This window comes from Vicia villosa, unplaced genomic scaffold (assembly GCF_029867415.1).
Source record: "Vicia villosa cultivar HV-30 ecotype Madison, WI unplaced genomic scaffold, Vvil1.0 ctg.001626F_1_1, whole genome shotgun sequence".
NCBI lineage: Eukaryota > Viridiplantae > Streptophyta > Magnoliopsida > Fabales > Fabaceae > Vicia > Vicia villosa.
The window spans coordinates 205979-233437 of NW_026705677.1; the positions used below are offsets into that span (position 1 = coordinate 205979).

At 33.8% G+C, this 27459-nt stretch overlaps 3 protein-coding genes across 3 annotated transcripts; all 3 read right to left on the reverse strand.

Moving 5' to 3' along the window:
* Window positions 1-4274: 4274 nt before the first annotated feature.
* Window positions 4275-6672, reverse strand: LOC131636077 (aspartyl protease AED3-like). Its single transcript, XM_058906724.1, has 3 exons — window positions 6166-6672; window positions 5191-5665; window positions 4275-4927 (listed from the first exon to the last, which is right to left on the reverse strand). The coding sequence occupies exons 1-3, from the start codon at window positions 6640-6642 to the stop codon at window positions 4569-4571; spliced, it is 1311 nt and encodes a 436-aa protein (XP_058762707.1). The 5' UTR covers window positions 6643-6672; the 3' UTR covers window positions 4275-4568.
* A 17103-nt stretch (window positions 6673-23775) lies between these two features.
* LOC131636067 (secreted RxLR effector protein 161-like) lies at window positions 23776-24375 on the reverse strand. The gene has a single exon (XM_058906714.1). The coding sequence runs from the start codon at window positions 24373-24375 to the stop codon at window positions 23776-23778; it is 600 nt and encodes a 199-aa protein (XP_058762697.1).
* Window positions 24376-26662: 2287 nt separating this feature from the next.
* LOC131636068 (uncharacterized) lies at window positions 26663-27459 on the reverse strand. The gene is made up of 2 exons (XM_058906715.1): window positions 27322-27459; window positions 26663-27220 (listed from the first exon to the last, which is right to left on the reverse strand). The coding sequence occupies exons 1-2, from the start codon at window positions 27457-27459 to the stop codon at window positions 26663-26665; spliced, it is 696 nt and encodes a 231-aa protein (XP_058762698.1).

A 27459-nucleotide genomic window follows, 5' to 3' on the forward strand; every position in this document is an offset into this window, starting at 1 on the left:
TATCTTGCTCCCTAACTTCATGATACAAACCTGATTCATGACTTCTAAGTCCCGTAGCCCGAGACCACCATCACTCTTACTTGAGACAACTCGATCTCAGCTATTCGCATGATATTTCTTCTTCTGATCAGTTTCACCCCAAATGAATTTTATCCGTGTATTATTCGTGATAATATAGCATGGATCTATATAGTATTGCTCTAAAGTATAATTAATGTAACTTTCTAAGGCCTTATGAGACACAGATTAAGAAAGTTAGTTAAAATGTATTTAATTTTTTTAATTTCATATAAAATCAAAATAAAATTTACTATAATATTTTAATTTATACTTGATGAATAAGCTATCAACATTAAATGTTTTTGAATTAAATTAAGCGTATAATAGTAACATAAACATTTATTAGTCTAAAATTTAATGACTTTTACTTATAATAGTGACCAAAATTTAAAGTCATTTTTTTTTATAATAATGACCGGAGGAAGTACTATTCACATATAATTTTATTTTTACTTTTATAATATTAAAATTAAATTTATAAATATTATGAGGTAATTTATTTTTTGGCCAAACACATGAATACAAATTTGAAAGTATGATTTTAGTATTACTCATAACTTAAAACAAATGCATTCTATGAAACCTTTTGTCCGTGGAAATATTTGACAAAATAATAATTAAAATTTACTAAATTAAAAGTAAGGTTTTAGGCTGAAATAATTAAATATGTGTTTGGTTATTCAATGATAAAGAACTAATTTTAATATTAATTGAATTTGACATAATTGAATTATATTCAAGAATTTTCTAAATAACTATATTTAAAAAAAAATACAAGGAGGCGTCGTTAGTTATTCAAGATCCAACAAAGAAAATAAATAAGCGTTCATCCCCTTAGTGTTATATATTAGAGCAACGACGCCGACTCGAACTAACTGAAGGTAATCATCCTTCACTCCTGATCACCTGCACGTTACCAACATAAGGGTAACATTCAAACAGAAGGGGTGAAATGTCATAACAATATAAAGAAACGTATGATAATAAGTATATGAAGAATAAAGTCATATACATTTCACCAACTTCACAAAATCATCATCATGATCATCCGTCAACAAGTAATATACAAGTATTTGACAACAAACAACTCATCGTCACATCATTGGTTATAAAATGCAATGAGACCAACACCGACTAAAATGCATGTGGTACCAACATGACATAAGCCCTAAACATAATGCCAATAAATAGAGGCAGCAACAAGGCATAAGCCTTCAACGATTTGCCAATCCAGGCCAACAACAGAGCATAAGCCCTCAACAATCCAATGTATGTGACATCGACATGCAAAAATACAATTATGCAACCACATGGCATAAGCCTTCTACAAACTTCAATATAGGACATCACCTCATCGTCACCATACATCCACATCATACAATTATAAATAACAATTAACAATAAGGTTCAAGATATCTTTCTCAAACAATCATCCTTTCCAATGCATAACTTAGAAAATTCAAGTATTCAGTTTTCATTAGAACTCGTCTCAAAGACCATTCAAACATCTTCAGTTAATTCGGGAAAATTCACTAAAATTCATGATAAATCACTATTGTCCAAGACCTAACTCATTTTTCAAAAATATAAAAAAATTTCTTCTAGGGCTCACTAAGCGCCCCCAGCCCGCTAAGCGGACTAGCGATTATGCGGAAAAATTCTACTATAGTCAGCTACTGCCCAAGCTACTTCTTCCACCAAAAATTCATCTTAAACAGTCCGATTTTACGAAAGAATCATATATTCATGTTCCTTGATTCATAATACATCTATTGGGATCATAAAAACCCAATTCTACGATGTCACTTTCGACACCAAATTTACGGTCAAAACACGAAATTTTGCGAAACTCAACTATAAGACCAAATTCCATGAATTAGAAGCAATACAACACTTATAAAACACATAGCAACAAGAAATTATAGTCAAACATGCATCAATCATCAATTTTATGAAATTCCCATTCAAAACCTTAGCATATCAACATAGAACCTAAAACCTCATTCCTAACTACTAATCATCATATCCAACCTTATAGAGTTAGAATCTCACCCTTACTTTAGATTGGTGGTTCTCTACTCTTACAATGAATTTCTTGTCGTAGCCTCTTTGTGCCTCTTCTTCTCTTTTACGATAACTTCTCTTTTCACGTTCTCTAACTTTTCTTCCCAATTCTCTTTTCTCTCTCTTATTTTTAGTTAACCCGTTACTAACTTCTACCTCACTAATGGACTTAACAACAACACTCCCACTATTGCTCATGCTAACACAACATAGGCCCAACTAATTATATAATCATTTATTCTATTATTATTATTATTATTTAACTTCTAATAAAATATCATAACCTATAATTAACACAATTTCACAAATAAACCACAATTCTACCAAATAATTCACAAATTAATTAAATAATCGAATAAAATTAATCGGGCGTTCCAAAATCGGTCACAAAGATTAGAAGCTTTTAAGGCTTGGCTAGTTATTATAGGAAATTTATCGAAGGCTTTTCTAAGTTAGCACTTTCATTAACACAGCTGACTTGCAAAGGTAAAACGTTTGTGTGGGATGTTCAATGTGAAGAAAGTTTTACCGAGCCGAAGAAGAGGTTGACGACGACTCCGATTAATGAAATCTAAATAAAAACTTACTCCATTGATTCTCTTTTATAAACAACTTTTACTTTTTAGATTCACTGAATAATTAATTTATCTAGTCTATATATAGTCCAAATACACTCGCCAAAACATGTTGTGGTTTAGGAGGGACGGTATCCTTATTAGCGAATCTGCTAAGGAAAAAAAAAAAAGGAATCAGAGTACTAAGACCATCCAAAGCTCAAATCAAAGTTCATATCATATACTCCCTGTTTACCCAGAAAAATGGTAAACAAGCGCTAGTTTCCTTTTTAAAGGTTACTTTGCGGAGTCAACTAGAATACTTCAGGACTGATTGCTTTATTTTGTTATGTTATGTGTATCTGATTTGTATTAAATGCAAAATAGTGACTTTAACGTAAAAGTAAACACTGAAATTACAGGCTTTAAAGTAAATCAAAGCAATAAAAAAGAAGGCAGTAAATGTGCACTGAAAGATAAAATGTAATGTAAAATGATTGCATTTAATTAAACTGGTACGCATACGTACATTCCAAGGTTGCACTCGTTACTCATTGCGCAGAGATTTGAGTTTTACTTGTGTTTATGTAGAAAATGCGGACCTCTAACTATTCCTATAAAACTTGCTTAAATAGAAAAATAAAATAACTACTACTAACGGTCGACTGGCTATCAGTCAACACGTGTCTTCGACATGCAAGATCTTCAATTGTGAGACTTCCACGCGTCCTGTGAGAACTGCCAGAAAACTGCCTGGAACTGCCTCTTAACTTCTACTGCCTCTCGACCTCCACTTCAGTTTCTGCAGCCAAAAATCCTTAAGTCTTCGCATCCTTTTGGTTTGGTCGAACGCTGGAGCCTCTGATCATCTTTCTAGTCGAACAGCTTCGACTACTAAGCGTTATTTGGTCGAACCACTTCGACCCAAATGGCAAGGTAATTATTCAATTGAAGCCCAATTACCAATTTAGGGCCTTCTCACCAAATTGAGGCCCAATTGCCAATTTTGGGCCTTAGTTGCCCATTTATTTAGTAAGTCGAAATCCTAGGGTAACACTCCCTCCGTCCATCAATGAGTGACTCAGTCTACCATTTCATACAGATTTAAAAAAATAATAAAAGTAAGAGATAGAGAATATAATGATTTTACTATAGTACCCTTATCATATAAATTATGAAATTTGTATTAATTAAATGATAGAATTGAAAAAATGTATTGAAAATTGAAATGAGTCACTCATTTTGGGACACTATTTTATTTCAAATGAGTCACTCATTATGAGACGGAGAGAGTACTCAATTGTCTCTCAATATATGATCTTGTAACAACAAAGATTTGACGCTAAAAGTTCCATATACAAATTCAATCCCCCAACTCTAATAAATAAATAAATAAACCAACCTCTATTAAAAATTCCCAAACAAAATAACTTCCACTAATTACAATAATTACAATGTCTTCGACAGCAGTTTCCAACTCTTAATCAAATCAAATAGTAATTTAGATTTATTGTGTTACCAAGGTTTAACGCATTAGCTCGTCCGTGATTGTAAAGTCTAATATTCATGTAAGAAAATAAATTAAACTCTAGCAAATTCAATAATCATCTTTCATAAAACAACTTAATTAAGGGATATATGCCCGTGGTACATACCATTACAATGGTAAAATTTAAAAACTTCAAACTTACATATCACAATTCGTTACATATGGTAGCTTAGTATTTTACTAAATAGTTAGCAATAAATTCTCAGCAATGCCAAAACCCATTTCATATAAAGATAAATATAAAAATACTAAAAATTACCCAAATAATTAACTCACATCACAATCCCAATTTCACAAAATTATTATTCCTACGAAAATTGATCTTCACCAAGAACAACTTATTAGGTGCAAAGTTCACGAGCAACACCGAGTCTTGAGTTGGGCACATCAAATAGCACACGGTGGTTCTGCTGTTGCATGTTGGCTATGACATTCAACACCGAATTCACATTATCCGGCGCCGCCGCCATGGCCAAACATGTTGTGCTACCGACGGTGCTGTGTATGAGGGTGTTGTCCGGTGGTAGTGTTACATTCAAACCGGAGAACATGAATGTAATATTTGGTGCAACTATTGGCACATTGTAGCATGTATCGAACCCTCCTAGGGTTGTCACAATGAGCTTTGGGCCAACTCTTCGACGAAACTCATTTCTTACCGCGGTGTAAACCGGTTCAACTAGTCGAGTGAATACCGTACCTAGAATAGTATTCAACAAAAAAATCAAATTAGAAAAAAATTGTAAAAATTATTTATTACTATTACTATATAATCATGGTAACATAGTGAGAATGTGTTATATACTCTCTTCTATAGCTAATATAAAAGAATCTGTTTTTTTAAATTTATTAAAAAATTAATTTATCTGATATATTATATAGATCAAATATATTGATTGTTCAATAAATTTAAAAATAAATAAGTATAAAGTAAAAAATCAAAGGTGTAAAATAAGACATTACCAGAGTCAAATATGGTCCCTGCACCGGTAGTAGGGTTGAATGCCAATGCTTCCGGAGGGATATTAACGATTCTCCGACCAACTTTAATAGCAACCAAGTTAACATAATAGAGAGACGATCTTCTAGGATTTCGGAGAAGTGGTGTAAACCTAATTCTCTTGGGCTGGGCCGTAGGCCCAAGTCTCAACGACCCACTAAAGTTAGGCGATTTAAAGCTCGGCAAACAATAAGAGAATGTGGATTGGTATAAATTTTGTGTTTGGGCCAAGAGAGACAACGGGCCTCGGCCCAAGCCCAATAAACCCTGTGGTGGTGCTGAACTCCCAGTTGTTTTTTGAACACAGCCAAAAGTATAGCTTGGAATTGGGTCAGAAGCTAGGGTAAGTGTGTCTTGGACCACACTAGCTGCTATGGAGGAGCTACCATAGGTGAAGTTGAATGCACACGCGCTTCCACCGCAAGTGGGGTTGGGTACCTGAAATTAAAAGATTCGCATGCTTCAGATTTGAGAACCGTTTATCTTTTGTCTAAAAATAGAAAAATAAAAAATAGTAACTTTTATTTATTTCATGGAAATCACGTGATCTTTTTTTCTTTAGGAAAGGTAAATATAGTAACCATAGGGTGAATTTTTGAACTGTTTATTGATAATTCACGTTCACGCGCAATAAATCAATAATATGACAAAACATGTTCGGCCCGCCCAGAAACTCTATTTTGAAGGTATATTTTTTTTAGAACAGATTAAAGTTTTAAACTCTCATCCTCTAATATGTCGGTTTCTCTCATTCTCTAATAAAATATTTTTGTAACTTTTATTACGAGATAAAATTTTAAATCTACACCATCAACCATTAACTATGCTGATTAATTTCTATTCTATTTTTTTATCGATATTTGCAAGATAGATTTTAACGGAACGAACATGCCCGTTTGTTATACTACTATGAAATATTATGAAAATGTAATAATAACCTGTTTGCATTGAGTAGAACCACATCCAACATTCTTAAACGTGGTAGACTTAGCAGGAGCAAACGGTTTCGAAGTTGAGCAACCAAGACAACCAGTACAAGGAATCCAAGCAGCATCATTACTAGTATCCAAAGCCAAGAGCAAAGTTTGAGGAGGAGTACCAATCTTAGCTTTCACAATATATGTCGGACTTTGAATGATCTGTCTCGCCGATGCGACCGGAACCACCGATCTCCCCGCAACTAAGCTAGACAAGTATTGCATCCTTGTTTGGTCCTTAGCTTGTAGCTGGAGGACACTTTCTTCCCATGACATTGGTTTTGATGGTTTGAAGGGTGAACATTGGCTGAAGACATGGAATACTTTGAGGGTTGAGCCATGATCTTGGATGTCACATTTTGGGGTTTGTGTTTGTCCTTGGACTAGGGAGATGAAGAGACAGAGAAATAGAGGGGTGAGAGAAAATGGGATTTTCATGGTTGTGATAATGGTGGTGCCTTGTGATGGGAGTGAGTGGTGGTATATATAAGTGAAAAAAGTTACCTTGTGGGAATTTTTATTTGTTTTTTTGGGGGTTGGAAGATTTTTTTTATTAATTTATTGAAATATGGTTTGAAAAGTAGTATTATCAAGGTATGGGGTACTCAAGAGTTTACTAGTGTAGTGGGGTGACAAATTGAAGTGGGTGCATGATAACATGCTATACTCCATTTGGGTTTGGAGATTCTAGGCCTACTTTTTTTTTTGGGAAAATTTCACTTTTAAATAATGTTTCTGAAAACAGAATTTTAAAAATGATTAATAGTATATTAATAATGATTATACAGAATTGAGAAGTAAATAGATAATAATATGTATAGTTATTTGGAAAAATTAATCATCTTAATAAATTATATTTTTTATTATAGGAGACACAATATTAATACATATCTGAAAAAAATTCACTTATTATGATTTAATCAAAAACAATTAATATTATAGTGTAGTTGAAGCAGATTTTAAAAACAAGAGTAAAATATGTAATTAATTTTTAGTTTGACTAAATATTAGAAGCGTGATTGAATTATCTTATTTAAATTTATCTATTAACATAAATTTTATGAGAGTACTTAACCAAGCGTTTGGGTTCGAGTGGCAAACGAGTCTCTGCAAAGGACGATATTCGGGGAATACCGAGTTCGATTCCTGGAAGAAACAACGCTTGGCCAGTGCACGTGCCTCCGTAGCACGAGCCGGATTAGTCGATCTACTATTAGAGGTGGCAAACAGGCATGCCGATCCCGTTTAGGTCTGTCCTGCAAAAGCCCGCAAGAAAACGGGCGGGACGGAGCAGACATAGTTGGGAATGCGAGCCTAAAACCTAGGCCCTCCCTACAAAAAAGTGAGGGCAAGACAGGAAAAGCCCGCGGACACTGCACTTTTTAACCTAAAAACAAAAATGGGGCGGAGCAGAGCAGATACATTAGAGGGTGAGAGCCTAAATCCTTGGTCCGCCCCGCACTAAGCGGGAAAAACGGGCATGCCCCCGGTTTGCCACCCCTACTTATTATCATGGTTTAAAGTCATTTTTAAAGTCATGAAAAAGATGGTGACTATTCCGTTCGGTCTGCTTATCATCTTCTTCAACACTAGAATTGTGATTTTGCTAAGGCTGTTTGTTTCTCTTTTCTCATGGGCTATTGTATGCCTCTAGATATGGAGCTTTTGGACTAGCTGCTGTGTTTTCTTAGATCCAAAGAGAAACTTTGTGCTCAACTTCTGAGCACCACCTTATGGAACATCTAGACAGCAAGAAATGATGTTGTGTATAACACGAAGATGGTGGATCCAACACGGGTGGTGGTAGTGCATGACAATGTGTGACAAATACTTGTAAAGAGAGCCAGTCGGTTAGTAGCCTAGAGAATCATGGCCAAGACCATGGTTGTCAAGATCTCGATCTAGATCTTAAAATCTTTAGATTTTACGATCTCACTCACCCTCAACGATCCAGATCTTAAGTAGAATCGCGTGATGTAGTCAAATTGTGAAAACCCCCCGTAAAATCATAGATTTTGTGCGATCTTTGCCAGCTTCGTTCATGATTGACCGTTTTCTAACCACCACTATTAAAAGGTGAGAAGGATGACAAAATGTAAGGCACAAAAATTACGGTTTGGCGGAGATGAATTTTCACCTTTTGAAATGAAGTTTTAGATCTAAGGTTTAGAGAATAAACTTCTCACTTGTGCCTCTTGTTATGTCTATCCCTAAAGGTGTTTATATGGTTCAAGTGGATTCAGACATGATGAAAAGGGATAATCACTTTCTATTGTGTCATCAAAGACCAAGAGCATAATGTTGTTGTTGCAGCCTGCACAAAGGAGAAAATTTGTGGTGACTCTTGTACAACGGATATGCTAGTCATTAGATGGTGTCTCAGCTTGCTGAAAAATTTGTGTTTTGAAAGGGTGCTCATTCAATCTGATTCTCTCAACGTCGTTGATTGCATAAACTTTGTTTTAACAATTACAAATCTTGAACATATTGCGTTGGATTGTAGGTCTCTGCTAGGTAATTTTAAAACTGCATCAATTATTTCTTGATCAGATGTTTTACTGTGGATACTCACCGCATGGCTAGTATGGCCATAACTGTATGAACTAATACGTGATTTGGGTGCCTTCCTAGTGTTGGCACATTTGTTTATGTTTTGCCAATTTGACTTAATGAAAATATTTTGTTGCGAAATTTTTAAAGTAAGATATTTAGAATATTAAAATTTTAATTAAACTAAATTTTTTAAGTATTTTTTTAAAAAAATTCTAACCGAAAATCTTGAGATCTAAAACCTTGATTTAATTTACCTTATCTTTAGACCGGCCTGTTTATCATGATAAATGATAAATAAAAGTACTAAAATTAAAAAAAAAAAAACTAAGTTGTTTATCAAACCTAAAAATTGTCATCAATCTGATATGATTATATCATAATGATTAATTTTTTAAAACTCACTACCTATTTTAATAGAAAGAGAAAAATAATATAAGAAGTGATTGAAAGAAATGAGAAAGAATAAATGAAGTGGAAAATGAGGTGTAAAGAAGATGTGTATATATTTGTGCTATCATTTTTGTGTGGGAAAAGGTTATCTTAAATAAGAAGGTACAATTATGTAATACTCATTGTTTCCTACATCTATTTTTGGGTTAAAATGATTATAATATATTGCTTGAATTTGCACTAAAGATAAAATAAAAGTTAAGTTGTGGGCTACTATGAGGCCAAAGCATGAATAGTTGAACACATGCCTCACTCAAACTAAATTATATACGGGTCACATTGGATATCTCTGTCGGTAATCAACTCAATTATTTCTAAATATTAATAATTTATTTACGTTAATAAATAAATATAAATAAATATTATTGTAAAAAATTAAATTAAAAACCAATAATTTTTATCTATTTAACTCGGTTAATTATTCATAGCAATTGAGTTACCTCATCTACCACTCAATTATGCTAAATAATAGAGTAAATATTTTGCATTTTCTAGGATGCAAAAAGTGAGACATTAATTCATAAAAATAGATAAATTAAATGTTATGGGTTAAAGTGTTGTTATGCCTTAGTGGAATGGTTATGATGAAGTGCATAAGTAAACAATACTATTAGTACTCAAGTGTGAGTTTGTGGAAGTTCCATCATGTATCATGTTTTCTTTCTATTAATAGTATGCTGCCATTAATATTGGAATGTTACTTTATAGCTTCATCATTTGTTTCCTTTATTAGTGTGGTGAAACCTAGGGTTTCTTAGATGATTTAGCAAAAATTGTTGATCTAATATTGAGAATTATGGTTATAAATTGATATGAGATAGAGGTAATTACTTGAGGTAAATTTCATGAAATAAGTGTACTAGACAAGCCAAACTATGCTTCAAACTAGAGCCGGGATTTCAGCTGAATTGCCATGATCCTTCCTATTGATTTCTTGGATCTACCTTCCCTTGGAAAGAATCACATGCATTGTGTACCTTTCACATGCCCTTTGGATGATGAGAGTTACAGAAAAATCATCATTATTATTTTTTTAAAATTTAGTATTCGACTTTAGGTCGGACTCATCTAGAGACCATATTGTTTACTCGCAGAATATATTTAAAAACCGACTTTAAAAAAATACACTCTCGCATCTCAAACTTTCACAAATAAATCAATACGGTCGAGATATATGAACAAATATAAAATTTTATTTTATTTTATTTTTTGTTATGAAAGAGATTAACAATTAGAGAAAAGAGTTTTCAATTTTGTTCTTATAAAAATTACAGGTTAAATAATAAAATATAGTTATTAAAATATTGTAAAAATTAAAGTGTAAAAATTTGTGAGTTGTGTTTGTTTTTTTCTCTTGCTTCTTTTATGGGCGTTATTTCATTTGTGTAAAGTTTGTTTTTCTTCTGTTTTCCAACATGTTGTGATGTCTCACATTGAATGGAAGATATCATGTTGAACATCTCATAAAAGAGAATACTCTCAATTATATAGTTAATTTTAATTCAATATATTTATCTAATCCAGTGATACTACCTCAAATCTAACCTAGAAAAATACTTACTTATTCAGAAGACTCCAAATGAAGTATGTCTAGACATAAGCACACAAACATAAAAAATTTAAATATAAAAATAATGTGACTTAATTATTCATCTTTTAATTTTATTATGCATATTTAAACATTTTTATTTGAAAAAGACAAATGGTTTTTATTTTATTTTTATTCATTCAAATATTATTTATTTGCAATTGTCTCCATCACCAACATATGGTCCTTGTCTTAAAAAAAGTGTAATGGTATAGTATGGTATTCACTTATATTTTACATCATCACTTTTATTCTACATGACATTTTGAATCTGGTTCTGCCTTATATATGCTTTTAAAGGTGTGAGAATTTGCTCTATTAACCTATTGTTCTAAGTAGACCATAAATTTAATGTAGAAGGCCGAATTGCGAGGATTAATTTATAATATCCATTTAGCAGACAAAGAAATAGGTAGAACTTCATCAAAAATCGGACACTTGATCTGGGCTACTAGTGCATCGTCCGTAGTTGGATTTGACCAGACGAATCATCGCATCTCACGTCAGATTAGACTAAAGCATATTTAACCATCTACCATAAATAAGCTCAACGACACACCATTTCAGATATTATATCACTCTTACTCTCAAACTACTTCTCTACAATTTCACTTACTTAGCCGTTGGAGTGTAAACCTTACAATTCCCCCTCTAACGCGCTAGAAGCTCTTGGTGTCACACTAGAAGAGATCATTTCATCAGCATTATGTATCTCTCGTTCCACCTCGAAATAGTGGTGTCGTATGTGAAAAATCAACATTTGATTCCCTTGAAGACCACCGTTTATTCACGCTACTCCGCCGATCTTTGTTCTACTATAACTGTCTCGCTTTTGTTCAAATTATGGCAACATAAAAATCCACTTGACTAGCTTTTCAATAGAATGCTGTTGCAACATCTTTTATGGGCGTGTTCTCTTAGCAACTTCTCCAAGATAAGACCCCCTCTATGGAGAACCTTTTTTAAAGACGTGTTATTCTTGACCCTGCTAGCCTCCCTTTTAGGTTGTCTACATGGCCTATTGAGTTTGTCTCTCAACTATTTGTCACTTTCACTGTGGAGGCAAACCTATGATATATGATCTTTCAGTGGCTAGAGAGAATACTAATTTTATCGGGAGACATTGTCTCGTTGTTCGGGGTTTTTTCTTCCTTAGGAGGTCTTACTAGGATTAGAGGTGAGGTTATCATGATTTGGTACTCAGGAGTGTGGACTATTTGGAAATCCCGCAATGACTTCATCTTTGTAGATTTAACTATTAATGAGGAAGACATGGAAGACAAGAGTATCCTTCTTGCTTGGATATATCTTGGTAGGTCACCAGATTATTCTTGTTTTTTTTCTAATTGCCTATCAGATCCTATTCTTTGACTGGGTTAATATATAGTGGTTCGAATGTGTCATATGGCTTCTTGGGGGCATGGTCTGGAGTTGCATTAATAGTTTTTCCTCTCTTGATGGTGGTTCTGGTTTCCCAGATCTAGCCTGGATCTTTTGGTGGCTTTGTGGTTCCTTGCACTTTGATTTATTTTTCTGGTTTTTGCTGTTGGCTAGTTATTAAATTTTGTTTTGGGACCTTTGTGCACATCTTGTGTTGCTTCGAGTGCATGTTGTTCTTCTGTTTGTATTGTACATTTTTTCTTTTCCACACACACACACACACACACATATATATATATATATATATATATATATATATATATATATATATATATATATATATATATACCTCTAAAAAGTATAATGTTGTTTCTACACGACAATTAACGCTCTTGATCTCGCTGAAGAGGTCCTCCTCCAACACAAGAAATTGATCTAATCCTACTAACTTTTTCTTCTATTTTGATTTCAACGATTCCAATTTCTTTGACTATATGCCAAAGCACGTTCCAAATTTTACTGATATTTTAATCTTCTAAATAGTTACTTTAAGGCCAAACCTCCAAACAGGCATCACCGCAATCACATATCCTTGGAGAAGATATGCTTCAAGGCCACTAGCAACTCCAAGTCGACCCAGGAAATCAAGGAGAAAACAAATTAGATAACAACATCTACAAATTAATGCATCAATATAACACACACTTTATGTCCGAAAGACTCTTCTGGATTGAAGAAAATTTATAGTACGGTTTCCATATATACCATTCCATGCATGAAGCAATGTCACACAACAAGCAAGAAACCACTTCCCAATGGATCCTTATTGATACAATATCTCCCTGTTGGACAAGCCCTAAATCACCAGATCACCTCCAACGTCAATTATGTTGATTTCCTCTTCATGGTCCCGAGGGTAGAGCCAGTAGATGTACTCTTCCAGAAACATGTCATCCCAAACAATCACCCCCGCGCTACTCCCTGATGGAAGACAAGCCTGGTGACGAAACACCAATTCTAGGCCGAAGAAGGAACCCGCTTTCTAAACACATCCTCTACTGCCTAATAAAGAAGGAACCAGCTTTCTTAACACATCCCAAAATATCTCAAAAACCTCATAAAGTTGGAAAAACTACAAAGGGACCTTGTATCTAGACGATTACATCAAACATGTGGACACTATACTAGATTATCACCACACGCGAGGTTCAGTAAAATTCAAAATGTTAGTCTTAACCCTCAAAAGGCCTCTATGACATGGTTTAAGAGCCTTCCAGAAGGATACATCAACTTCTTGAAGGAACTTTACTATTATTTTATCGCCAAACTTACTGCATGAAAACGGAAACTCACAACTATTTTTGTCCTCAACAAAATCCATAAAAAGAAAAAGGAAACCTTACAGTATTACATAGACTGATTCACCAAGTTTGCCATAGGCATAGAAGGAAAAATGATAGGTTGAAGTGTTGGATATTCAAGAAAGGACTAACAGAAAATTATATGTTTCGTGAAATACTAGGGTTAGAAGGGGCCAAAAGCTTAAGTTATCTCCTGGTTATAGCTCAACCCTACATTAACTATAAAGAAAATCTCTTGGCTAAAGAAGTGGAAATTTGTTGAGGTTCAGGAAACTCGAAAAATAGTCGACTGACAGATAGAAACTTTAAGTGAGGCCAAAATGAAGGAGACTGGGGATCCCATGCAAGGTTCTCATCTTACATTCCCTTGAAAACATTAAGAGAAAATATTTTGCTGGAGTGTGCTAACACTGAGTTCAAAGAAATCAGAATAAGAAAAATGTACTCGATAATGGAATTCGCAAAAACTAATAAGACAAGATTTTGTTGTTTCCATAAAGTCACGAGCACAATACAAACGAATGTGTAAACTTGAAAGGTGAAATTGAATAACTAATTAATAAGGGAATGCTAACTCGATACACCCAAGAGGATGGTCGAAAGGATGATCCTGGCATAAGGAAATAATGCATGAAATGAGACAAGCCCTCGAGAAAGAAGTGACCCCATTTTCGGGAAAATACATCCCCCAAAAAGACAATCGAAGTTGTAACTGAGACCAAGGGTATAAACAAATACTCTAATGACAGAGAAGAAGGTCGAAAAGGGAAAGGTCAATTCAAAATGTTAATCGCAATAGGTTTTTCCCACCAAATAACCTTTCTAAAGGGACAATCCAAAAAAGGATTGCGGAACTGATGGTGATTAGTAAGGAAAGTGAGATAGCCCTTGAAGTGACACTTCCTAGGTTTAAAAATAGAAAGGAAGTGGTTGGTATCCCTAATGAATTCTTTCCTCTGGTCATAATGAAAGCCACAGACAACTTTGACGTGTTAAAAATCCTCATTGACAGAGGAAGCTCATGTGACATCATGTATGGAGAACTATTCAAGAAGCTTATGCTTAGGAAATAAAAGCTATCTCCTTATATGACCTCTGACCTAGAAGCGTTCAACGAAATTGTACATGCCCCCCCCCCCCCACACACACACACACACATATATATATATATATATATATATATATATATATATGTATATAACTATTTCTTAAGATGTATTTGTTTTCTTGATATTTGTATCCTTTAAAGCGTTTTCAAAAGAGGCGTGCAATACAAAATAACCATATTGCATCGACTTTGCATACTCCTTATACAAGTCAATATATTCAAAATGCTTCTCCTTGAGGTCATTTTGAGAGTTCTTCTAACCTTCTCAAGTCTTATTTAGGGATGCATCCAATTCCTTACCATCCTTTGAGAAGAAACTAAATCCTCGTTCACTTTGAAAATGTAGCCTTAACAGCACATAACGCCTTCCATGTCGATCACTGCACGCCATCCCTATCCCTTATTCCCTAGTTCAACGACTACACCTTCTCAGCCACTAAGTGAGGATACCAAAAAGCTCACACTTCATCGTCGATCTCTCGCAAGAGGTTTCCTATCTTAATGAGCTCGTATAGAATTTGGTTTCGTTCGATTACTAATGCATCAGCGTGCTCTACGAGCACCATTTTTTCCTCCCAAAGATGGCCAGACATAAAGACATCCCATATCCTTGCAGATCCTAAGGCCAAGAGGGATGAATCCTTGTGCATTGGATACGACATTTCTTCCATTGTTTCCTAATGATGAGCCTTGGCATTCCTCGAGAAGTAAGCATAATCCTCATCAAAGACAAAAGATCAAAGCTCCCAAAATGTCTTGGGATTAGGGCGGACAAGGAGTAACGATGATAAGAAATTCGGGGTATTTGACAAACTTAAGAGTACCGAACCCATTATTTGAGGTCTTTTGGAGGAAGGATCTCCAGTCAGCCTCACTTTATTGACTCTTTTTGTCGGAAGACCCTCGTTGGTTTTCACGGTGACAGGTTCAAGGTATCTCTCGCCATCAATTGGTTAAGAGGGATTTGCACCTCAAATCATTATGTAGCAAGAGAAGTAAGAGAAGGCAGATCAACAGGGATCCCAAAATATTGACCTCACCTAAAAACGGAAGAACCGCGACCTTAGAGGACGGGGGAATAATTATGGGCATCCTTATCATCTGAAGCATCATTTTGTGACAACCCATATTATCTTCAAGCAAAAGGAAAATGATTAATAAAGGAACTTGCCTAGTAATATCAATACATAGGAAAATAAATTTTCTACACTCTCACCAAATATGCCCACCTCTCCTTTTTAGTTGCGGCGTTCACTAGCAGTTATGTCTCTATGTATCATTTCTTTTGATTTTTCAACATCAACGTAGAGGACCTGTCACCATCCGCAAAATTTAAGCTCACCCAAAAGCCACCAGCTTATTCTACAAGTAACTCTCCTCTCGAGACAGATTGTTAAGTAGGTAGTCATAAGTCCCAAAACAGACTAGGAAGTGGTTCTAACGCCAAAATTTTAGGAATTTGTTGAAACATATTGAAGGCGTATAGGGATGAACATCACATATGTTGGCATGATCGGCCTCCATAAGGGGAGTAACCAAGTAATACCAATCTTTGAAACTCTTCATACTATCAATATACATTGAAAACATCTTTATGCTATTTCTAAGAGAGAGAAAATTTTGACCCCGTCTTGAATCAGCTGAACAACGTTAAATGTTAAAAAGATAGAAAAAGAGCGTCAAGGTTGGCACACTCTTCTTGTATTTTCACTAATATTGGAAAAATTTGATACATACCCAGATCGCCAGATGCAATTGTGAAGGAGCTACCTCAAAGGTGGTTAAGAACGCCCACTTCAAAGTCACTAAAAGGAAGCAGGAATCCTATCTAGGAGAACAAGCATTCATGAAAAGGAAGGATATATTATTCATACTTATGACATAACCTTTTATCCCATTCTGGGAGAAGCATCCCCTAGTCTAATGAGGGATCAACCTTGGTAAAAGCATGATCTAGACCTTATTTCCCAATGAATACGGAAACAATGTCTAATATCTTTTGGTCCACCTGTGTCACCATATCTTCGTCCCCTTCATTTAGAGCAATTTGATGGACGTTTCACTCCTTCTCAGTCTCACTACCAACACATAAAAAGGAACGACCATAAGTATAAGCATGCGATTGATATTCCAACCACCTAATTATTTCCATGTTTGTATGATCTTGACCAAAAGCGCGAAGATGTGTCCTAATGTATATCTAAGCCTTTTGTTCTTGCTTGAAGTCGTTTACGACAACCAAATTCGCTAAGGGAAAAGATGAGAAAGCAAAACCCTTGACAATTTCCCCAACCAAATTCTCCTAAGGAAAAGATGAGCCAACAAGAGAATCTCTAGAATTTCACAGGAAGCAAATATTGTAAGAAAAGAAAGTTCGCCCTTGAATCTCTTTATATTTCTTGGAAACTTCCATACGATCACCATCAAGAAACATGGGGAAATGTATCTGTGTTATCGAAGGATATGATTGAACCTCAATTTTCTCAAGCATTCAAGTACTCTAAAAGGGTCACTTTTACCATCACATCTAGGATCATGTGTCGAATTCTCCATGTGAAACATTGTGATTACAAAACAAGCATTTAATGTACATGTTCTCTAGGCGACATACTCCCACTCACTAGGCTTTCATACTTTCTCCTCTATGAACTAAAGGCTTCACGAGAAGAACACGACCACGTCAATGAGCAGCCCAATAATGTCAATCCTCGCTTCACCAAATATTAGTAAAGACATCGAAGGCAACAATTATGGACCGACCACGAGAACAAAGAATAATACTCCATCACGAGGCCCAATTTGTAGTAATCGTTCAGCGGACAAAGGAACAGGTGGAACCTCGTCAAAACCCGGACACTTGATCTTAGCTAAAATTGCATCGTCCGTTGTTGGATCTAATCAACAACTCCCTGCATATCACGTCAGGTTAGATAAAAGCAATTTTGGCTGTCTACCACATATAAGCTCGATGACGCACTATTTTAGATATTATCTCACTGTCACTTTCAAACTATTTTTTTATGATTTTACTAATTTTAGTGTTGGAGTGTTAATCTTACAAATTTTCCCTTCTTCATTACTCTTTCCGTTCTTTTTTAAGTGTCATTTTAGCAAAAAGTTCTTCAACCAAGATAGTGGATTGTTAGAGTTACTTTTTCTATCATACCCTTATTTATTTTTCTCTTTCCAAATAAATTCATTCATACACTATCTTTTTTCAATAACTAATTGAAAAATGTGAGGTGAAGTTATTGAGAAAATAAGGGTATAATTGACAAATTATAACATTTAATTATAAAACGACACTTAAATAGGAATAAAAAAATTCTTCTAAAACGACACCTAAAAAGGAACGGAGGAAATATATCAGAAGGTCTCGTCGTCGCAGTGAAAGAGTTCATTCCCTTAACATTACGTACTTATCATTCACCTTAGCTAAGAAGTACTATAATAACAATAATGGTAAGATCACATTAAAAAAAAGTCTTGCTGTATTTTATAGTATTTCTTTAAATTTAACTAGTAATAATAAAAGAAGGTTAAAGTGATGCCTAGAGTTAAGTGACAAAATGAAACCAAATCTCAATTCCTAGTGCCAAAATTATTATGCCTGAGATTATGATTAGTTTAATTAAGAAAGTGTACAAGATTCTTTACTTAATTAAATATTGGTATCAAAACTTAAAAAGAGCACCATTATTTGGAGGGTAGGACCCTAAAAAAAACAGAACTTAATCATTTGTCTTGAATCTAAATTTGTTCCAATTAACCGACTTTTTCAGTATAATATTCAATTTATAAAATTAAGAGAATACACATACACACATAAGTACACCAAATTAGTGTACAATCTTGAAGCATTGACAGATCTGATTCTTAGTCCTATGTGTTTGTTTTATAAACTATATAACTTTAATATTAGAACTGAGATCTTGATTTGAAAAGTTTAATTATAATAGCAAGGAAAGTGAAGAGAAAACAGCTCAATTTTGTGGTAGTTTTCATAACTTGTCACATTCAAGTCACTGTATTGAAGGCTATGTAGTGTTGTCAAGCTCAACTCTGCAAGAATTGAACATCTTGCTAGAAGTTAATCTATTAAACTTTGCAATATTTATTAATTTAATTAAATATACAATTAAAAATTAAATTTTATGATTATTTAAATTATATAAATTAAATAATTTTTAAATTTACAATAAATTATTTAGTTATTTAACTAAATTTATTAAATTTTTGTATGTGATTAACTAAATATCCCACATGTGTGCAAAAATAAAGTATACCATAGAACATTTTTTGAAATATTGTGAAATATTATAATTAAAAATATTTAAATTTTAAAAATAATCTTTTGTCATTAATTTCATGATCAATTTTATGAATGAAAAATAAATTTAAAAATATAATTAATTAATAAAAGATATATTTAAAGCCCAATCTGACAATTAAAGAATGCATTTAGATACATTTTATATGTGATGCATATTTAAATATCAAATTGAGAGATTATTTGTTATATTAGTCTTAGACATTATTTTCAGTACGATGAAAATTCATATGGGCAGTCTGAGTCTACATGTGTGGTTTTATTGTTGTGATTAATTTTACTAACTAGCTAATTAGCTAATGACATAACACGTGCATCCTTGTTAATCTCATTCAGAAAATGTCAGTATGTGGTAAAGTATAGCCTTATAATTTGGGTTTTAATTATGAGTAGGGTTCAACTCTTTCACAAGACAGCCCCCTAAATTGACTTGTAACTACTTCTCTATCTATCTTATTTAAGAAAAAATAGAATTACAATCAGATAATCAAAATAAAACCGATAGTTGATCGATGTATTTTTGAGTTCAAGGTTTTAAAATTATATTGAGATTCAATCATGGTCAGTTTTAAATTATTATATATATTAATATTAATACTAACATGTGCTCAGGCACATGTTGAGAATTAAATAAAAAAAGTTTTGTCTTAAAACTTATGTATTGGATTCATTACAAATACATAATTAAACTTTTTAATTATTAACAAGTGTCTTTTAAGACACATGTTAGCGTTATTCAATAAATATTTTTATTAATATTCAAAATATGAAAAACATAAAAAACTAATTCGTCATAAAGAGGAACATTCACATTGAATAAGAGAAACACATAAGTGAAAGAGAAACATCACATATTCATCTAAAATCTATATGCATTAGGTATATGAGTCATCCTATTTCTAAAGTGTTCAATCTCAACAATTTCCCCCCAAGTGTGAGTCTATCCGCTATGTTTCTCCTCAAACATAAGCTCTTTCATTCACATACACTTGTATCGTCGTTGAGACCCTTACCACATTACATGCACTTCGAGACACACTGCCTAACCACTACCATGTCACGAAGACTTTCGATACAAGGAACCAGTGGCCCCTTACTCAAACTATCGGCTCTGATACCATTAATAAATTATAAAGAATAGCATCCACATTAGGTCAAGAACAACGACACAAATGAGAGACATCGCTCACGTGTTATCTCTTATAATAAAAATATATTTAATTAATGTCACTAAGCTGTCACGAATATAATTAATACTATTTATCAATTGAATTACAATTTATCAAATTATTAATAAAAAAGATGAATAATAGTCAAGACAAAAAAATAGAAAATAATATTAGAGTGAAGGAGCATTAACTTTATGATTACAAAGGTTCTTTTTCTATAATATTTACTTGTTCATTCAATAATACAAATCTCTTTCCTCTTAATACGAATTTCTATCAATATGAGTTTATATAATTTTACTCTAATAGATACATGTTCTGTCAATTTCAATACATGATAATTACTTACATATTAATGTCAATATTATAAACAGTGAATTATACTCTAATTTATAATATAATAGTTATTTGTTATATCAATTTTAACATATATAATTTTAGACAATAGATTAAACTCTAATTTATATTTACCTACTCTAATTACATATATCAGTATTAGTATTACTCTAATTTCAAACCCAACATATAATTTCAAACAATGGTTGTTAATATTACATATAATTTGTTTATGGTGTAGAATTTTAGTTGATACTATTATAGTTATAATTTTGATTTTTAGCATATAAGAAAGGTGCCTAGAAAGAATTTTGATTTTTAGCATATAAGAAAGGTGCCTAGAAAGATATAATAGCTCGTGATGGATTTTCTTGAATCAGGGTATCTTGCCCAATCAAAACTAGTAAACTCATGAAGTTTGATTAGAGTTGTGCTAGAGTAGAAGATGCCTTTGCTCGGTGATGATTTAAGGTACCTGAGAATATTAGTTGCTTCAGGGAAATAAGGAGTCAAAGGTTTTTATATGAATTGGTTCAAATGTTGGACAGAGATAGAAATTTATTGCCTTGTGTAAGTAAGATATAAAAGTTTGTCAATGAATCTTCTATCGGAAGTAGGATCTTCTAGAGGAGCGCCCTCATATTGGGAGGGTTTGGCTGTTGGATTGATGGAATGAGAGATGGCTTGGCTCCCAAGTAAATTGTGTCCTCAAGTAATTTAAGGGTTCACTTCCTCTGATTCAATATAATGCCTACATCTGATTTTGCAATTTCAAGACTGGGGAAGAATCCGAGTCTTCCAAGATCTTGGATGAAGAGTTGTTGATTAAGAAATTGTTTAACATAGATTTTTGTCAAGCAATTTCCATCAAGTACTATATCATCAACATATACTAGTACCATTGTAAATAATTTGGCATTGGATTTTAGGTAGATGGATTAATCATGTTGTGCTTCTTTGTATCCCAAATTGAGTAAGGCTTGGGACAATTTTGAATACCATTGTCTACTTGCTTGTTTTAGACGATAGATATAATTTTGAAGCTTGAGGTATAGTAGAATTGGATGCAGGATGAGCAGGAGGTAAAGCCATATACACTACTTCAGTGAGCTCACCATGAAAAAAATCATTGTTGACATCTAATTGTTCAAGATGCCAATGATAAATGGAAGCTAAGGCAAGAATAACTGACTCTGGTACGTTTGGCAATAGGAGAAAAGGTGTCAAAGTAACCAACCCCTTCCATTTTAGTGTAGCCTTTAGCTACTATTAATTGTGACACACACACACACGCGCACACACACACACGCACGCGCACGCGCGCGCGCACGCACACATGCACACACATATTATCACCACAGTTGGTAATGAAAACTGTTGTGAAATTGTTTACCCACAAGCGAATTAACTCTCGCTTCTTGACAGTATCGTCGTATATTTCATAGCAAAATTATATCACCCATTTTTCTCTTCTTCTTCGTCATTAGCTTTCATATTCTATAGTATAACCATCAATATTGTTCTTCATACATAATGGTATTCTTTTTCTTCCTTATTCTCTCGTTTTCATGTATGTTGTTGTTATGTTTCACATGATTTTCATATGATTTTTTTCTTGTTAGATAGTTTATGGTTTTTTTATTGTTGTATGTTGTTGTTGATAAATATAGATAAATGTTTGTTGACATGATTTTCATATTATTTACTTCGATTTCACATGTTTTTTGTTTCTTATTGTTGTTGACAAACCTTTTTTTTAGATTCATGTTCACTACCCTAACAAAACGCATACTTTGGCTATGGTACATATAGTTTGTGTTGCTATGGAAAAACATATAAGAAGTATGAATTATTGTGGAAACTTCATCCACCTTGTATTTCTTTTTTATATCATCACAAACTAGATGAACTTCATAATTTGTTACAGTTCAACGATTATTTTCAATAAAAGGTGCATTCTTGAAACAATTTAATATATCTTGTGATGTTGTATGTTGTTAGTGTTTTGTTGCTAAAATGTATGTTTTTTTTTTTTTTAATTTTGTTGTATGTATTTTTTGTGTTGTTGTTGTTGTTGACAAATGTTCTCAAAACAAGAACAAAACATTGCCAAGTCACAAGAAATAGACTTGTGACTTAGCAATGTTTTGTTCTTTAAATTCTTATACAAGTTGGCAGTAGATGAAGTTTAGTTTATTATATGCTATGTAGATTGTTTGTTTTATTAACCTTTCATTGAAAATACATTCATTTAAATTGACATAGAAACTTATAATCTAAAAATTAAGTTGTATTTGAAAACCAACTTATATCAGTCAATGTTTTCTGAATTAAACACGTCTCATCATTCATATCACGCTCTTTAGGATTTAGGATGTGATTCAATGACCTAATTCCTTCATTATATCGATATCTTCTCTTACAGTTTAATTTGAATAAAATCTAATTATTGGCTAGGTCTACCTCATTGTCATCACTTATCATCCTGATTTTTATGATGATAAGTCATCATAACAATCACGATGATAAGCGATAATGATGAGATATACCTAACCAATTAATTGATGTTAAAGAGCAGGAAATGAATGACGAGATACATGCAATTAAAAAAAATCAGTGGTTTGTTTAAGTTGGTTTTTAAGAATGGTTTAATTTTTCATATTATATACTTCTTCATCAATTTGAATGGTTGTATTCCTTTAATGAGGTGTATGGAAAAATAAGCAATATACATAGCATATAATAAACTATGGGTACTTTCCACAACGTTTATCTAATGTATCCATGATGAATTGTAGTTTATGTTCCAAAATGTCGCTGTTGAGAATAGAACTTGGGACCTTTAGGTCTATCACAATGGTTGAGTTAACAACCAATGTGATATTGCTCGCGCTTTCTAGTATACTACAATGGTCCCAGGACCGTGATTGTAAATACATATTTACAACAACACTTTACATAACAATGCTAGGACCCGTGTGATTATATATCTTTTCCAACTGTTGTTAAATGCCTTTTTTGTAGTAGTACCTCCCTTAATTTAACAAACAAATTGAGCTTCAATGGCTTAGTAAATATGTCAGCCAGTTGGTTTTGAGAGTTGCAGTACTTCATCTCAATGGTTCCATCCTTAATAAGGTCTCTTAAAAAGTGAAACCTTGCATCTATGTGCTTACACCTACCATGCATGATAGTATTATTCGACAGTTTCATGGATGAACTTTAGTCACAAATATGATCAACCCTCATTGTTTCTGAGATACTTTTAAGTAAGCTAGAACCTTTATCAACCACACTCATTGGCAGACACATGAGGTAGCAGCTACAAACTCTGCTTCAGTTGTCGATAAAGTGATAATTGGTTGCTTCTTTGATGACCATGAGACTGGTCTTGAGCCTATGTTGAACATATACCCTGAGGTACTTTTTCTGTCATCTCTATCTTTAGTATAATCTGAGTCTCTCCATCCAAACAACTGCAAGTTATTCTTTTCTTCATGTTTGAACCAGATTCCAAAATCTAGGATGTTTTGTAGATACCTCATGATTCTCTTAACTGCTGCAACATGAATTTTTATGGGTCTTTCCATGTATCTGGACACAAGACACACAAAGAATTCTATGTTAGGTCTTGTTGCTAAGAGATACATCAAGCTTCCTACCATTTGTTTGAAGGTGGTGGCACCTGCAGCTTTACCTTCTTCATCTTTCACCAGTTTGCCACCACGGACATATGGACAACACACTTTGTTGCATTTTTCCATTCCATACCTTGATAGGATTTCTAATGCATATTTATGTTGATGTATGAATATTCCTTTAATATTTTGCTTTACTTCAATTCCCCTAAAAAACCTCATTATTCCCAAGTCAGCCATGTCAAACTCTCCTTTCATTGACTATTTGAACTCATCCATCATTAGAAAGTCATTGTCTGTGTATATAAGATCATCTACATACAAGATGACAATGAGCATATTCCTCTAGGTCCATGCTTGAAAAATCGAGTATGTTCATAAGGACACTTCACAAACCTGTTAGTGCAAATGTATGAATCCATTTTTCTATACCATGCCCTTGGAGCTTGTCTCAAACCATAAAGTGTCTTTCTCAGTTTTTACACCATTTCAGGTTTTCCTTTATGGTATCCTACTGGTTGACTAATGTAAGCTTCTTCAGATAGTTCACCATGTAAGAAGACACTATTCACATCTAGTTGGAACACACACCAATTTTGAATTGTTGCCACTGCTAGAATTTTCCTAACGGTGTCCCACCTAGCCACATGTGCAAAGACCTCATTGAAATCAATACCATGTCTTTGTGAATATCCCTTTGCGACCGACCTAGCCTTTTGCTTGTCTACTTCCCCATTCTCATTATACTTTTGTTTTTTATATCCATTTGACACCAATTGGCTTGAGACCTTTAGGAAAAGATGTTAGGTTCCATGTATAATTTATTTCAATGGATTCTATTTCAATATCCATTGCTTTTCTCCATACCTCTGATTTAACTACTTCTTCATAACTTGTAGGATATTCATTAGATCTAAAAACTGCAAAGTTGTGCACTTTCTCTTCCTCTTATTCACCTTCTAATCCAGTCACATAGTCTCTTAGATAACATGGAGATTTTCTAACTCACTGATTTGGTTTATCATCAACATCTTATGTATTTTTTATTCCTTCATTATCTTCTTCTCTTGCATGACCCTCATCAGGTTCATCAATTGGATTTTATATTGCTCTTGGAACAACTACCTCAGTTTCTTCTTTTGCTTCAGCTTCATACTCTTCTACTTGTGATTCTTCAAGGCTTGTTTGACTTTAGTTATCCCAATTCCAACCTTTTTCTTCTTCAAACACCACATCCCTACTGATGATAATTCTTCCTTCAATTGGTTCAAACAGTTTGTATGCTTTGGATTCATCACTAACACCAATATTCACACACTTTACACTTATGCTATCCAGCTTCTTTCTTTGGGAGTCAGGGACATGTGCATAAGCCACACACCCAAATACTTTGAAGTGATGTACTGAGGGCTTTATTCCACTCCAACATTCTTCAGGAGTCATGTTCTTTACAGCAATAGGACTTCTGCTCATGACATAAGTGGCTCATCTCACTACTTTATGCCAGAAGTGCTTTGGAACATTCCTGCATGATAACATGTTTCTAACCATGTTCATGAGATTCCTATTCTTCCTTTATAGAACTCCATTTTGTTGTGGAGTATATACAACAGTTAATTGTCTCTTAATCTCTAGTGTGCTGCAGAATTCACTAAAGGAATTTGATGTAAATTCTCCACCCCGTCATTTCTAAGACATTTAATCTGACAGTTGGATTCTTTTTCAACCAATGCCTTGAACCTTTTGAAGACTTAAAAAACACTTGACTTCTCTTTTAAAAAATAAACCCAGGTTTTTCTACTAAATCCATCTGTGAAGGTAATAAGGTACATGTTTCCTCCAAGTTACTCAAGTTTAATAGGCCCACAAATGTTAGAGTGTACAATCTCCAATTTTGTACTAGCTTTCCAAGTAGCTTGTTTAGGGATAATATCTCTATGTTGCTCCCCAGTCAAGAAATAATTGCACCTTTCCTCAGTACTTACCAAGTTTGGTAAGCCTTTCACCATCTCCTTCTTCACAAGCAGGTCTAGTCCTTTGAAACTCAAGTGTGCATACTTCATATGCCATAGTTGAGACTCCATCTATTTTATTATATGAAAGCACATTGGCATAATGATTGGAGCATGAATAACACACATCTTATTATGAAACATTCATGTTTTCAAGATTAGACCCTTTCTTCATGGAAAATCTGGAATGAGTTGTGTTTGAAAACTACACTTAAATTTTTCTGCTGGAGCTAACCAATGCTCAGCAGATTATTTTTCAAACTTCGTATGTAGTAGACATCAGTTATCACACATGCCTTATTCCCAAAGCTCAACTTCATATTGCCTTTTCCCATGACTTTTATTATTGAGCTATCACCTAGCTTGACTGATTCTCTGAAATTTCCATCAAAATCAAAGAACCAAGCTTTAACACCTACCATATGATTGCTACATCCTGAATCAAGATACCATGTTTCTTGGTTATCTTTGATCCTGCCATTTGATTCTCCCTTGGCCATCAATATCATCTCTTCTCCCTCATTGAATTCAAATTAACTCACACTTTCTTCCCAGCTAGGAAACTCACTCTGATAATGACCTAGTTTGTGAGAGTTATAACATTCTACATACTCTTTACTTTGTCTGCCTCCAATACGTCCTCTGCCCCATGATCTTTCTCTACCTCTTCCTACATTGAACACTTTTAGTGCTTGCTCTTCCATGAATTCTTTGTGACCTTTCATCATCTCCTCGTGCACAAGTAAGCTGCATTGCAACTCATAAATGGAAATTGTAGTCACATCATTGAACTCTTCAATGGAGCACACGACATAGTTGAATGTTACTAACATATATCTTAATATCTTCTCCACAACTGCAACATGCTCCAATTTTTCTCCATGTGCATTCATCATATTGGCAATAGCGAGTGTTCTTGCAAAGTACTCGTCAACAGTTTCCTTTTCTCCCATTGCAAGATCCTCAAATTCTTTTCTTAGTGTCTGAAGGTGTGTTCTCTTGACCTTGCGGAAGAACTCTGATATTTGCGACACATAGCATCCTAAATATCTTGTGTTGTATCCCGCATAAGAATGATCTCCAAGATCGACCTATCAATGAATTGAAACAAGTAGTTCTTCGCCTTCAAATCCTTTAACTTTCTTTCCTCCACAACTTTTAAGTGTTCTTGAGTCGCATTTGAAGGTGTTACCATGATGCCATTTTCGATAAGTCCCAAACACTTCTTTGATTGCAACAAATTTTCCATTAGCATGGACCAATGATCATAAAACCCATCAAATCTTGGAATTGCAGGATGTATAAGACGTTCTTGTGAGAGTTCAGTCAT